This window comes from Eleutherodactylus coqui, chromosome 2 (assembly GCF_035609145.1).
Source record: "Eleutherodactylus coqui strain aEleCoq1 chromosome 2, aEleCoq1.hap1, whole genome shotgun sequence".
In the NCBI taxonomy this organism is placed as follows: domain Eukaryota; kingdom Metazoa; phylum Chordata; class Amphibia; order Anura; family Eleutherodactylidae; genus Eleutherodactylus; species Eleutherodactylus coqui.
This window is the reverse complement of record NC_089838.1, coordinates 246,147,449-246,162,832: the sequence shown is the minus strand read 5'-3', so window position 1 is coordinate 246,162,832 and position 15,384 is coordinate 246,147,449. Positions and strand designations below refer to the sequence as shown.

At 44.7% G+C, this 15,384-nt stretch overlaps 2 protein-coding genes across 7 annotated transcripts in view; one reads left to right on the top strand and one right to left on the bottom strand.

Moving 5' to 3' along the window:
- Positions 1–223: 223 nt before the first annotated feature.
- Positions 224–14,037, bottom strand: PEX11A (peroxisomal biogenesis factor 11 alpha). 2 transcript variants are annotated; one of them, XM_066592793.1, is made up of 4 exons: positions 13,907–14,037; positions 7,997–8,088; positions 7,722–7,837; positions 224–3,967 (listed from the first exon to the last, which is right to left on the bottom strand). In XM_066592793.1, the coding sequence occupies exons 2-4, from the start codon at positions 8,050–8,052 to the stop codon at positions 3,408–3,410; spliced, it is 732 nt and encodes a 243-aa protein (XP_066448890.1). In that variant the 5' UTR covers positions 8,053–8,088; positions 13,907–14,037; the 3' UTR covers positions 224–3,407. The 2 variants fall into 2 exon arrangements, with proteins under 2 accessions (XP_066448890.1, XP_066448891.1); XM_066592794.1 differs by having other exon boundaries at positions 13,952–14,031.
- WDR93 (WD repeat domain 93) overlaps positions 13,339–15,384 on the top strand; it is a 44,128-nt gene continuing 42,082 nt past the window's right edge. For 2 of the 5 annotated variants that reach the window (XM_066592789.1, XM_066592788.1), the window contains exon 1: positions 14,048–14,320. In XM_066592789.1, coding sequence (XP_066448886.1) covers positions 14,269–14,320 — 52 coding nt within the window. In that variant the 5' untranslated portion in view covers positions 14,048–14,268. Of the gene's footprint in view, positions 13,371–14,003; positions 14,321–15,384 lie in introns of those variants that run through there. The other 3 variants (XM_066592792.1, XM_066592790.1, XM_066592791.1) reach the window with 3 other exon arrangements.

Sequence of the window (15,384 nt, the reverse complement as noted above, 5' to 3'; positions counted from 1 at the left end):
TAAGACAGGCAGGCAGACCCCTGCAACGACGTCACTGACCCTGGGAGGGGGGGGGAAAGGCAGCTATAAACCTTGTGACCTGATGTTGAAACCAGGCTGATAATTAAGGTGCTGGCACAGCTGGACCTGGACTGGATTTCCACAAATATGCTTCTCTTGATAACCTCTGTAATGGTGTAGTTATAAATACAAAAAAAAAAAAAAATTGCAACCAACACCTTGGAAGTATTTTATTGCTCTATGTATATGCAGTTTTATCATTTCAAGGTATTAGAAAGTGCAGTACATAAAAAACAGCAGCATTACAGTAATTAGTCACAACGTATTTAAGACTGTAACCATTTACTTTTCAAAAACATTTGACAAATGTTAAAAAAAAAAAAACTAAATCAAAAAGTACCAATCAAAACGTAAAATCACACCGATAAGAATCTGTATACAGCAGCACATCCCAGAAAAGAGCACATGCTCTCTACATGACATGGCGGTATCTCTACATAGCAGCCTTATGGGAAAATAGTTCTGAACCAAACTAAGAAATAATAATAAATCAGTGCTCATCAGATCCTGGGTTCTGTTTGTAAAGCCATTACTATTACACTTGGAATGACTACAGTGTAGTGTTTATAAGGGAAGGCGCAGAAAGTATCAGATGTAGTGACCATACAAACATAATGCCTCCATTGGTCCGGACTACTGCACCAAGTTCTGGTCAAGTTCCAACCTATGTGTAAACTTTTTTTACTTTTTAGTTTAGGACAAAAATCTGGAAAAACTGATTTAACTTATGAAAAGTTGTCATGTATTTATCATTCATCCACTGAAATCAGTTCATGTCTTTTCCATTAGTTAGGTCTGTCATCCTCCCATTGACTTCTAGTGGCGTTTTTCCATTCACAATTTTTTTTTTTTTTTTTTAAATTGAGGTCATTGGTAGAATGGAGAAAAGAAACACTATCCCAGTGACTCACAAAAACAATTTCATCTGCCGTTTACAGTTAATGAGTACAGATGGCAAAAAATACCTGACAAATAATATAATCTGTAGCGTTGGTAGTTTCCATTAGTCATCAAGCGAAAACCGATTTCCACTGAAATAAATGGGATCAGTTTTAATAGTGGTTTCCGAACATTATTTTGTCACAAAAGACCATAAAAATAGACATAATGAAGAGAAAGCGTTAGCAAATCGTAAAAATTGTAGGCGCTTTCAGGATTCATGTAAAAGACAGAAAATACCATTGCGCATACCTTCAGAATTTCCATGTTTTTAGAATTAAGTGCATTATTTTTACTGGCTAGTGGTCTTCATAGAAGATGTCTAAACCTTAAGACATTGCCTTTAAAATGTTATTCAGTTGTAAATTATCACTGGCCTATCCTCAGGATAAGATGTTAATTGCAAGTTAGCAGGGGTCTGCCACACAGGACCCCCACTGATCCAATTTCTGATGATAGCTTGGTTCAAATTGTAGTGGGCAGGCTTTGTTTTGTAGGCGAAGTTCAATGGGAAATTTGCCTGCAATACCAAGTTGAGACACTGCAGTGGGAATGGAGCTGTTTGCTTCCTGCAGTAATCAGCTCTTTCCATGAGTGCACCAACCTGGTGAACAGCTGATTGGTGCAGGTCCCATGCCCTGGACCCCTGGCAATCTACTATTGCTTATCTATCCTGAGGTAAGGCCCATAGTTTACAACTGGACAACCCCCTTTAAGTGCTAAAAGATGCTTCTGATCACCATATGATTGTTTAAAAAGAGCAGGTGACATGATAAAACTATATACTAAGTGGCAAAAAGAGAGACGGTAGGGCTCCAGAGACTTCTATAAGCACATATCACGGCTGCATTCAACTACAGCTGAAGCCTTTTCTCCATTTGTTTCGTTGGCAGTTTTTTTTTTATAGCAGTCCATTTTGCAGCTCGCAGCGCCCCCTGATGGTACAGTGCTGGAAAACATGCTGGCACTGTATAATGTAATTCTAGTGTAAGTGCTATTGGTTGTAGTGAACAGGAAATAAACTAGAGGCGTTCAGAGGTCTCTAGCAAAACAAAAGCAAACCGATGGGGTAGAATGCAATTAAAGTTGATGTGTATACTCAGTGGGGTATGGGGTTTAGATTTCTCGAAGCACATACGTAGTGCCCAATGATGCCACTAGGGGAATATTTGTCACTGACAATATGTAAGCTATAGAAGTAAATCACAATGAAAAGAGGTTGTCTGGAACCTTTGGGATTTTTTTTTTCTATTGATGGCCTATCATACAATAAATTGGGGTCCGTAGCTAGAGATCCCCAGGGCCACCACACAGGCCACTGCACTATGGTCAGTGCGATCTGCTTCCCGTTTGTAGTTAGAGTGGCATCGGGAATCAGCCGATTGCCAATGCCTCGCCATTTAAGCTCCCCACCAATTATCTATTGATAACCTGTCCGGAGGGCAGGTCATGGATAGAAAACAAAAACAAACAAAAAAAATCCCAGACATCCCCTTTAATGGCTAAGAACCATCCATTGTGGTTGGGAACAGGTTTATGTTTACTGTACAATAGCACAGCGATTTGTCATGTTGGGAAAACCTATAAATATGGTTTAATGTGCGCTCCTTGCACATAGTCCTATAGGAACTGCCAATGTGTGCTCCTCGCATATGATCGATGAGGTTGTTACTACCTTTGCTGATGCTAAAGTTTAACCAACAAGGCAGTCAGGCAATGTAAGAGTCATAGCATTGCAGTCGTACTGTACTGAGCTGAACAAGACATTGACATAATGCATTTATATGCCATACCCTTCACCTGTGTAGCGCAGAGTGTTAAGGCAGCAGAAATGCAGTCCTAAGCTCTTGCTCCCGACCTGAAGGTTGTGCGTTCAATCCCAGCTTGGTTCAGGTAGCCGGCTCAAGAGTGACTCAGGCTTCCATCCTTCCAAAGTCTGTAAAATGAGTACCCAGCTTGCTGAGGGGGTAAAAGATGACTGGGGAAGGCAATGGCAAACCACCCCGCAAAAACAGTCTGCCAAGAAAACATCACAAGATGACATCACCCTAGGAATCAGTCATAACTCCTTGCAGCAGCGGACTTCACCTACCTCACGTACAGCACTAAATATTCCCTTGCTGGAAACATTTCGTACAATATCTTTTTTCGTCTCAGAGAAATCTAAACCCCATACCCCACTGAGTATACACACCAACTTTTATTGGGTTTTATAGTTTTCTTTTTCCTGCTCTGAACACATCTGGTTTAATTATGATCACCGTGTATTTATGGCCATCTGAAGACAGCTTTGCTACGGATAAAACCAGCATAAGTTCTTGTTCCATTTCTTCTAGGTAGTGCTATCCATCATTTATATCAACTAACAGCTTAAAAAGTACCAGAATGTGACGATCTCTTGCCTCTAATCAGTTTAACTTTAGTTGTGGATTTGCTATAGTTAAAATTCCCAAGATGGAAGATACCAAGCCACAAATTCCAATGAATCCAGGATTGGTTTTGTAAAATCCCAAGTGATTGAGGGGACTAAAAAGATCACACACATTTTTTACTGTGTCTAGTAAGACGGGAGGGTGGTTCTTTAGACTCATTAGGAGTATAAATAAGAAGTTCCCAAAACTTTTCTGCAATGTATTGCTTGAATTGAGTGTAGGACCATTTCTGCAATCATCCCCATTTCGCTTGCTTTTCCTCTCTTCCTTCATACAATTTATTATTACATACAAATCCCTGGCTAGATGAAAGAGCAGAGAGTAGAAATAACACTGGCTGGCTCGATGTCGCCACTTCTCCTTTTTGATGTTGGAAACTAGGTCCACACTTCTCACCCACAGGACCGTGTCACACGTGAAATAAAGGACACGGTTTAAATTGGCTGCAGTCAAGCAGTAGCACAAGATGGGATCCGAGAGCTGGATAGAGGCTTTTGAAGCATTGATGGCATGCACCATGTTTCCCAACTGGAACACTGAAAGAAAAGAAACAGTTTTTTTTGTCAGATCACTGCAACAAAGTAATCACTCCAAGCACATTCTAATGGGGTAGCCATACACATCAGATACAGGTCGGGCAAATTTGTCAATGTTGGCCAGCTGATGTGTATGGGAGCTCTTGACTCTTTCCCGACGGCAGATGTCGAGGGAGTCGTTGGATATCAACTGCCCGATCCTGTTTCGCAGGCAATAAGCCGCTCCTAGAGGTGTCTGGCAGCGGCATTTTCCCCTTCTCCCAATTCTGAACACATACATGCTTAACCAAGCCAAGCATGCACAGGTGTGGAGAGGGCAGACAAGATAGAGGGTGGCCAAGCTAGCTCTATAAAATGTTTGGACAACCTTACAGCTGATCCCCTGATATTATATTCTACTTATTAATGTCCATTTCTTATACAGGACAAAAACACACTGCCAATTAGATCCTTCGGCTTTGATAATTTGAACGTAGTGAAGGTCTCAGAAACAGACCTCTGACCATAGAGGACCCCATTATGGCAAACGGGCATCATAGTTCTCATCTATAAGCTAGAGTAAGAAGCTACTAAATGTTCACTCTTGCCTATTCATGTACTACAACTTTGGCCATTCATTCAGTGGAGACTGCAGGGGGAAGTCTATGGCTTGCTGAAGATTCCCCCAGTGTTCATAGCTGATCACTAGAGGTTTCAGGAGCTGGATCTATGAGGAGGAGTTGATCATGATGGCTGTGTTTAGAGAAAGGACTGTCTTCATGAAACAAGAATTATGTGAAAACTGTGTTTAACAGTATCACAACATACTGTAGTGTGCACATAAAGGGGAGGCCAATTTATCATTCGGGATCAGCACTACTAAGAAGTAGAGGGAAAATAAAGAAAGTGTACCATGTATGATTTTTTTTTAATGGTCCTTAAAAGGGAATTTTGGTTTTGCCCATGGTCTTCTATATGGGCATTCTGAAAATGCCCCAAATACTTATTAAGACTTGTTTCACACGAGCGCATATTGGCCGGCGTTTTCAGGGCTGTTTCAGACGACCGTATATCGGCCGGGTATTCACACCGGCCGATATACGGCGTCTGTCTGCAGAGGTAGGCGGCTGGAAGGGTCGGGAGCAGTTCTCTGAGCTCCCACCCCCCTCTGCACTATTTTCAATGAGGGGAGGCTGGACGGGGGCGGAGCTAATTCACGATGCTTAGCCCCACCCCCATCCCACCTTCTCTCATTGCAAATAGTGCAGAGGGGCAGAGAGGGGTTGGAGAGGAGGCAGAGAGGGGGCGGGATCTCGGAGCACTGCTCCCGGCTTTTCCAGCCCCCTCCCCTGCAGGCAGAGACGCCGTATATCGGCCGGCGTGAATACCCGGCCGATATACGGTCGTCTGAAACAGCCCTCACGGCCTGCCAATATGTGCTCTGATCTGATGCATTGGATTCCAATGCAACAGATCACATAGGGGTATTACTGAGATGTAAAAGCGCCTGGCAAGGCCAATATAGCGCCGGCCAATATGCGCTCGTATGAAAAAAGCCTTAAAGTGGATAAGCTAGACTAGCAAAATGGATTTTTTTTTGTTTTTTTAACTTCCGCATACAAGTATGTGTTGGACTGGAAAGTGTTCTGAACTATAAAAGACCCAACAACATGTGCAATAACGAACAACAGTTCACACTTGGAAACGTCTAAAGATTAGAGCAGGGATGGACAAATCCCAGAAACAGTGTCACCAGTACTCTGGAAAATTTTTTGTTGATTCTTAACTTCTTAGGTTGTTTTCTGCGTCTGAAAAATGTTCTTACTACAAGATAAGTAAAAAAACCAAAAAATACCCGATTCTGGAGTGAGCCAACTAGCGTCTAATATTACCAGTAAATTTGTCCACCCCTGGATTAGTGGATTACAGGAAAGAGACAAACAAGGAGGTAATCTACTGAACGTGATTAAATCTGACGTGTAACAATTTTACAACAATTTGAAAGAAGTGAAAGGGATGTAGAATTTTCATAGTGTTCTTGATATATTTAAACCGGTTATGGCAGTTCTTTACCATGGAGGACATTTTTCCTCTGGTCGCCCAGACAGCTGTTATGTGGACTTCCACTTCCTTGACTATAGGGTTTTATTTGTACGAATTGTGTAGAAAAAGAACCATATAGAAACTGCAGACTACACCCCCTGCTAGACGACGTGGGCACCGAGCTACTGGCATACAACTGGGAGGAGGGGGAAAAGGCGGACTGCTGCTTTAAAATTAAATTATAATAGGTGCAATAACCCTAGTGGCCACTTCCCCCACCAGGTGTGGTCCCATGCAGGTGATTAGGAGCTCTACACTTATTAAAGCTATATTCATATGTCAGACTTTTATAGCATAACTACAAGATGCACCATAATGGTTTGATAGGTGTGGATTTCAGACTTGGTACCTGTATCTATAACCAGAACAAGGCCCCCAACCCCATCCCACCATTGCAGCCACTGATAGCTAGGATTATAGAAATAACCAAACTAGCTGTTCTGCTCTGGTTCTCCAACTCCCAGAGAAGTGAATGGGAGTTACAGAAACAGAATAGGACAATGTGCTATGCTGTTTTAGTAACTCCCATTCACTTCCATGGGAGCTACGGAAACAGCATAGAACAGCCAGTTCAGCTGTTTACATATCCCAACCACCTCTGGCAGTGGAGAACGAGCTGGTAATCCTATCTCTGCCATGGGAATAGCCCTTTAACCCTTTCCAATCCACTGTCTGACCTCTGAAGACATTATGATTTAAGGCTGTACAGCTCTGATATTGGAAAACGTCCGTCGGGGTTCTCTTACTGTATATTGCCAGCCTCTCTGCTGTAGGAGCCTGTCCAACGTGTCACCTCATGCAGTACTGGCTTTAGTCAGCATATAGCACCGTTGTATAACGGCAGAAAAAGAGTAAGCCCCCTAGGAAAACCAGGATACAAATTGGATTGGAAAGGGTTAAGTCAAACCCTTTCCATGTCCCCTGTTAGGGTATATGGATGTCATAAAGTGGGGAGTCTCTTGCTTGTGACCACCTCCCTCAGTGAACCAGAGAGCAGAGCTGTTTATGGCCCTGACCTATTTGTGTATTACATGGATAGCCGTTAGAGATGAGCGAACGTACTCGTTTAGGGCGATTTCGCAAATCGAGCACCGCTTTTTTCGAGTAAATGACTACTCGGGCAAAAAGATTCGGGGGGGGGGGGGGCAGCAGTGGGGAGCTATTTCTCTCCCCCCCCCCCCCACTCCCCTCTGCAACCCCCCGCTCACTCCCGAATCTTTTCGCTCAAGTAGTCAGTTACTCGAAAAAAGCGCTGCTCGATTGCGAAATCGCCCTAAACGAGTACGTTCGCTCATCTCTAAAGGCCATTCATTTGAATGACGGGAATGTAATTCCCATAAATATTTCCACTACAGGGAAAATATATGGGTGCCCACTTCCCCTGGCAATAGCAGCTGATTGCCATTTTCAAAAAAAAAAATTTTTACCCAAACACAAGAACCCCTTAAAATATAAAGAGAAAAATATCAAAGTTCAATGTCTTCTTATGTCTTTCATGCGGTCTTAAACTTTAGGCACAGCGTCACAACACTTGTTTAACAGGTGAATATATGATTGGACAGTACAAAGGATGAACAGGGTGAGCAGAACAGGAAATACCACGGAAAAGATTAGTAAGGAGGGTAAGGAACTGCAACTAAGGATGACCACCACAGCCGGGTCTAGTACTTACATTTACGGCCAGAGCTCATGTTAGATTCCACCCGTTTGAGCTTCATTACCACTTTCTCTCTGCCAGCCTTATTCTCTAAAACATAACTAAGCAACATGCATGCATACTGAGTAGCTCTGAAATGGAAAAGAATGAGTGTGATGGTGGTTTATGGAATAGGGGAGGATTCCTGGTTCTTCTTCTATTACATAATGACAATGGTATAATTCTAGGAACTACATGTATCACGAGTGGAAGACACATCACTGCAGGGGCGGTTAAAGGGAAAACTATACCTGAAGAGTCGGTCCCTTCCCTGGCTCTGGTTCATGAACTTCACAAACGAATCCATCTTTAGTACAACGCGGTGCAGTCTCACTTCTAGTAGCTGAAAGGAACGCAAACATAATGACATTATCTTGAAAAGGTGTTTTTTTTTCCCACAAAATAATACATAAAGAAAAAAAAAAAGTTATTTACAACCCCCTTAACTCCTTAGTGACATGGCCTATGTAGGACGAAGGACGCAACCCTTTTTTTTTTTTTTTTTTTAAAGGATTTTTATTTCCACTTTTCAAAAGCGATAACTTTTTTTCTCTGTCAACATGGAGGGTTTTTTTTTCTGTAGTTTTTATTGGTATCATTTTTTTGGGTACATATAATGTATTGCATCACCAAATCCATTCTGCCATTTGTTTTACAGCTTTAGGGCTTATTCCGACGTGTGTATATCGGCCACTATTTGCAATGAAAGGGGGCGGAACTTAGCTCCGCCCCCATCTCTTCCATTGCAAACAGTGGCAATGGGTGGAAAGGGGACAGGAACTTAGAGTACTGCTCCCGGCCCACCTCCTCCCCCTGCAGAGAGAGACAGCGTATAATTGGCCGGGCGTGAAAACCCAGCCAAAATACGCACGTCGAAATAAGGCCTTAATCATGCAGCATAAATGACGTGATCGATTTTATTTTTTTTCTGTAGGCTGGTATGATGACAATAATACGCAAATTATATATAGTACGGTATTTCCACCTTTGCACATTAACAAGCCCTCTTATTTTTTGGCTAAATATTCCTTTGTTTTCACATTGTTGCATTCATGGTCCCATAGGGTTTTTTTCCCCCCTCCCCTCCCCTCCCGACGGACCTTTATGAGAGCTTAATTTTTGCGCGAGGAGCTGTAGTTGTTATCCGTACCATTTTTTAGGTATATCTGGCTTTTTGGTCACTTTCAGTGCTTTTTTTTGGAAATGAACAGTAAAAGCATTTTGACTCCTTTTTCTTTTTTATAGTGTTTGCCATGTAGGATAAAAAGGGTGTACATCTATCATCTAGGTCAATACGGATGCGATGATACAAAAAAGATTGGTCTTTAATTTTTTTTTTTTTAAACAAAAAAGAAGTGCGCAAAAATTTTTTTACTTTACGATTTTTATGTAACTGTAAGAAAAAGTTGAACCTGCGAAGCCATGATCATACTGACAATACTTCTGTACTGCAATGCATTATTGCTTAGGATAGCGATCACAGGCCACGGCAGACCCTCACACCACTGTCTGGCATCTGGAGCTCTCTTCCTCTGTGAACCCTTTACATGCCACAATCAACCCTGATCGCGGCATATTAGGGGTTAACAGCAGGAATTGGTGTACTCAACCCTTACTATTGCAGTCAGAGCCGGCTCAGCTCCTGAGCTCACACCATCTACATTTGCAGCTAGTGCAGTGTGCTGTATCATCAGCGATCATGTCAAGTCCCACTACAAGACAGAAGAAGAAAAAAAAGGGATTAAATGTATATATTCTAAAACTTTTTTTGAAGTTTAAAAAGACGCCACGACCCTCTTCCCACTCTTACATAAAATAAAAAGACTAAAAATAAGCATTATTGGTATTGTGGCAAAAGCCGAATATAATAAACCAATTTATTTCGCATGGTAAATATTGTAGAGAAAAAAAACAAAACAGCACTAGAAATGCATTTTTTTCCCCAATCTCATTGCCCCTCCCCCAAAAGAAAAAAAAAAGTCTACCCTAAAATGACCCCAATAAAAAAAACAAAAACACTGGTATCAGTGTAAGGGCTTATTCACATGAAAGCGGCGGCCAATATACGCTACCACCTGATACATTGGATTCCAATGCATCGGATCACACAGGCGGTATTCCCGCGGTGTAAAAGCTTTTACGCCGGGCAGAAAAGATAATCCTAGAACTATCTTCCGGGCCGGACTACGGCTGCTGCCATAGACTCCTATGGCAGCTAATGACAGCGGTCGGAGAAGAGAGGTGGAAGGGAGTTTAGCAGCGTGACCCATTGCAAACAGCGGAGAGGGGGCGGGAGCTCAGCACACTAGTTCCCACCTCCTCCCCTTGCAGAGAGTTGGCGAGGGAAGGGGGAGACAGCTTAGTGAGATAAACAGTCTCCCCCCGCCAGACGGCGTCTACGCCGAGCCTGTGCATCACATGGTAGCGTATATTGGCCGGTCGATAGACGCTTGTGTGAATAAGCCCTAATGGTAATGTCTCTCAGAATACAGGGAACATGCCATCTTTACCATCTTTACCACTGAAAAATGTTTTTCTGTACATTATAGGATACCATTAACAGAAAAAAGATTCTAGTTTCTAGAGAACCCCTTGGTGTGCGCCGGCGGACAGGTGTGTGCAGTGCAGCAGGAATAGCAGAGCCGTATTTGTAAGGTGTCAGCCCCCCTTGGTGTGTGTGCAGTGCACCTCGTCAGGGCTACACAAGCTTCCTCCAGGTCAGTTCCTGATTCATTCCAGCCACACCTAGAGACCAAAGGGATAACTGGTGGGTCTGGAGCAGTATATAAGACTGTGGATTTCGACCAATTATTATATAGACCTGACAATTGAGAAAATGTGTTTATGATATGAAGGGCTTGAGGAAAGGAGCGTCCGCGGTCTTGAAGAAAGAGTATCATGTCATCTGCACAGAGACCGGTAACACTTTCCCGCCCCTCCCTGGGAATGCCTGTGACTTCCTGAGCATTTCGCAGTCGTATAGCCTAACGCTATGACAAATAATGCCGGGGACAAAGGGCAGCCCTGCCTGGTGCCTCCTGATAAGGGAAATGTACAGGACGGTATGCTGTTCACTAGCACATTAGCTGTCGGGGTTTTACAAATGATTTGGATCAACTTCAAAAGTTCTGGACCAAATCCAACGCGGTTTAGACAAGTTTCTAAAAAGCTCCACCCAAAGGCCTTCCTAGTGTCGAGTGACGCCAGTGCCCATGGCATAGCATACTTTCTCCCAATTGGCCTGAACTCTGCGGATATTTATAGGGTGGATTTCCCCGGCCGGTCTGGTCCTTGTTAATAATGGAAAGAATGAGTTGGTTTAATCTGGTAGCTAAGATTTTGGTTGGAACGTTGAGTAATGATATTGGACGGTGGGAGTCACATTCCCGGGGCTCCTTACCCGGCTTTAATAGAACGACAATGATGGCATCATAAAAGAAGGATGGGAGACAGTCCTCCTCATGGGCCCGCCTGAGCGGCTCCAGCAAAACTGGAGAAAGCTGTTCTAGGTATTTTTGTACACTTCAATTAGGAGGCCGTCCGATTTATTTAGTGCCATATCTGTGATCGCCTGCTGGACTAGGGAGACAGAACGGGGGTAGGGCTAAGTTCCAGGAATTAGCTCCACCCCCGTCCCACCTCTCCTCATTGAAAATAGTGCAGGGTGGTGGAGAGGAAGCAGAGAGGGGACGGGAGCTCAGATCACTGCTCCCAGCTTTTTCAGCCTCCTCCCCCCTGCAGAGAGAGACACCGTATATCAGCTGGGCGTGAAAACCGAGCCGATATACGTTCGTCTGAATGCGCCCTTGAACTGCTTTGCTTAATCAAATTTGCTAATAAATGGCCGGACTGGTTGCCCATCTCAAAATAATATTGGTTTGGATAAAAAGTAGCTTACATTTGTTTTTTCCCGCCAACTGATACATTACACACAAGTCTAGAAATGTTTGGGAGGTTTGCAGGAGGTATATAGTAGTGACCGGGGTCATCCCATGGAAGAACTTCACAGCCATCCTCAAAGTATCCTGAAATGGCTGACAACAGAGAACAACAAATGGAGACCTCATGTATTGTGCACTTTTAGGCTGGGTTCACACAGGGCGCATTTGCCACAGAATTTCCCTGCGGCCGCCAATCCCAGGGTTAGCCAGCCATGTGGACGAGATTTGTCAAGAATCTTGTCCACACGGGGCAGACAATCCGTTGCAGCAATGCTGGCGCTGTGACACGGTATTCCGGGACGCAGCTTGCCATTTTTTTTTCCATTGCAGCCTCACTCCTCTTTGTGGAAGAGCCGTCCACAACGGAAAAGCATGCAGCGGAGCCGCTCCAAAATCCGCGAATAAGTGCCGTGGGTTTCAAAGCTGCGCTTATCCCAAGGAAATCTTGCAGTTTTCCGCTGCGGCAAAACCGCAAGATTTGCACGGTGAAAGTGTCCCGTGGGAACCCAGCATTGAAGAGCTCCACTGGTTTTTGACAACCGTTCGACCGCACTCAGACGAGCGCTTCTTTTTTTTTTGCTAAGTATTAGACATGCACGAAATACACAACTCCAATTTATGCCCATTGAAATGATTGGGGTGCGTAAACACGCAATTGAAAGCAGGTTATTATGCCTAAGGGAGGGGGAATAAAGCGGTGACATCATCAGCTTGCCGCCTCCGTTGTTACTGCGCAAAAATAAGCAGTAAAAATGCAGGCAAATGCGCACAAAAACGAGCTCTGCACGCAGTAAAGGGCTGCATAAGAAACGCGTTTTACATACGGGTGTGAGAGTGGCCTTAGGACTGAGAGTAAAGAATCTGTGAGCTGGTGGAGATCACAGCTAGAATTTACAACGGATTCTAGAGCAATTATAGGAAATCTGGCAGCCTGCGAGGCCACGCGCCATTTTTGCTAAGCCACATTGATGTTGCCAATCCGTCAATCTGCAGGCGGCCTAAGTCACCTTGAGGTATGCTGCCACGTGCAGAGTGGCCCCAGCAACAATAGTGACCCCCACAAAAGCCCCAGCATGAAACATTGCCAGTTCACGCAATTTCTGCACATGCAAGCAGCGGGTTTTTTTGTGAAAATGACACAGTGCACATGACCAATTTCTAAAAGAGTACACAGTGGTGCCACATAGTGGGTCATCGGGCAAACGCAAGAAGCAGTATGTTTGTTTCCAGTAACACCTTTACCTAAGGGTCCATTCACACGAGCATGTGAACGTTGGTGCGCACAAAACCGCACACCCACGTACGTGCACAAACACGCGTGAATGCAGGTCCGAGCAGCATCGCTTTCAATGGGGCCGTGGCTGCTGCCAGCGGCCTCATTGAAAGCAATAGGATGCTGGCAACCCTGCAGTGATTTTCAGGTAAGGGCTTGATATATAAGGCTTCCACGGAAAATCAGTCATGGTTTGTGTTAAAAATAAATAAATTTAAAAAAAGTGTGCGTGCACCTCTGTTGGATTCAATAAATGGCTGAGCACTGCCTGTGATTGGCTTAGCGCTCAGCCAATCACATACAGCCCTTTCAGCAGGAGGGATTTTTAAATCCCCACCTACTGAAAGAGCCTCAGAGCACTGCAGGAAGACAAGCGGCTAGACGTGCCTGAGCGCCGGCAGCTGAGGAGAGGTGAGTATATATATATTTTTATTTTTAACACATTCTAGGGATGATTATATTTAACGCCCTTCCCCAAAAATCCCTGCAGGGCTTCCCAGCAGCCCATTGAATGGGAGAACATCAGGATCCTCTGCCACAGCTGTGACAGGGCATTCTTTACTCCCCGCGGGGAGTCCCCCTGTCACTGCTGTCAGTGTTCAGTGACAAGGGGGCTCCCCGCTGGGGAATATTGACATGCAGCACGGCCCTATGGTGCACACGTCTTATGTTTTGCACGTATGTGCGTTTGCACACCTGTAGAACACGGACATGTGAACACACCATAGGGAACCAATGGCTCTAATAGACGCTTGGTTACGTGCACACGACTGTACACACATAAACACGCTCCTGTGACCCACCCTTATAGTACGCTGTAACATGTGCGCTGCTGTGTAATGAACTTTAACACCCTTGGGGTTTGTGTGTTTGTAATGTGCTTGGACTAGCAGAGCCGTGTTTGTAATGTGTCATCCCCACCCCCGACTCACACTCCTTTGTCTCACCTTGTCTCAGCCCCCCTTGGTGTGTGCAGTGCAGCCGCCGCCTACCTCACGCAGTAATGGCAGGTGCCGGGGCTACACAAGCCTCTCGCTCATCAGCTCAGTTCCTGATTCATTCTAGCACTGCAGTCTGATCGGTCACGTGACTGTCCGACTCCAACACGCTCCGGAGAGAACTGAGGCCATGGTAGGAACGTTCCGTCTGCTCAGAACCTCTGAGGCGCGAACCCGGGCAGCGAGTCGCTATATAATACCTCATATATCACCTCCATGCTTTATTATGTTAGCATAAAGGAGAACTATAAAGCAAAGGGTCCTTCTGCTTCCGGCTGTGTTTCCCCCGGCTCCTCCTGGTCTTCGTTGCTATGGTAACCAGTAACAAACGAAGCAGAGAGCAGGCACGGGAGCCTGCAGTAGGTAAAGGTGGGCACAGGGGGTGTATATAGGGCACTAGTCACCTATGTGACTGCATACATTACACAGTGCTATAGAAATGTTTGGGAGGTTTGCAGGAGGTATATAGTGGTAACCGTCGTTGTCCCATGTAAGAACTCTACAGCGATCCTCAAACTATCCAGAAATGGCTGACAACAGAGAACAACAAATGGAGACCTCATGTGTAGTGCACTTTTAAAGAGCTCTACTTGCTTTTGACAACCATTAGACCGCACTCCGTTTTAACGGCATAGTGCTGCGATGAACTATTATGGCGCGGGCGGACGTTTATGAGGATGCTTTGACACGGGCAGAATATTCTGCCGCAGAAAAATCCACATTTAAATTAGCATTTTGACGCAGATTTGCGGCAGAATCTTTGCATCTACCAATCCACGGTGATTCTGCTGCAAATGTTGGACTTGTGGATTATGGCGGAGGACTTTCCTTGATGCTGGAATGTTCTGCCATGTATGAAAGCACCCCATCATCATGAGGCAGTCGATAACTTTTTCCCTTTTGTGTAATTCTTTTAGGCCGGTTTCACACTGTCCAGAATCTCACGCGAAATCTTCAAGAATCACAAATCTTGCACAAATATGAATGGAGTCCTGCACATCAGTGAGGTCCTATCTTTTTGTGTTCCTTGGCATGCATCGCCATTGTTTTCAATGGGGCAGTAAAACAAATTGCACACCGTGTGAGATGATGTGAGGGTTCCCTTTGAAAACAATGGGAAACACTTGCTGATCCTCTAACATGACCGAAAGCCGCCTGGAGGATCGCTACTTCCCAGAAGTGATGAGCGGCCGGAGATCGCGTGGAGTTACCAACATCCAGGGCAGGGGCCTAACTATAGGGGATGCAGTTGCACTCGGGCCCAGGAGCCTTCGGGGGCCCATAAGGCCTCTCTTCTCCATATAGGGAGCCCAGTACTATGAATAAAGCATTATATTTGGAGGCCCTGTTACAGGTTTTGCATCGGGGCCCGGGAGCTTCAAGTTACGCCTCTGATCCAGGGAGCCACATCTCAAGGGGGCTTGGGG

Bases quoted from the DNA above. Each gene is read 5' to 3' on its own strand.
- PEX11A (XM_066592793.1), bottom strand. From the start codon at position 8,052: ATGGATTCGTTTGTGAAGTTCATGAACCAGAGCCAGGGAAGGGACCGA. The intron at 7,838-7,996 runs GTATAGTTTTCC...TTTCCATTTCAG, and splicing joins GGAAGGGACCGACTCTTCAG to AGCTACTCAGTATGCATGCA. The intron at 3,968-7,721 runs GTAAGTACTAGA...CTTTTCTTTCAG, and splicing joins CATGAGCTCTGGCCGTAAAT to TGTTCCAGTTGGGAAACATG.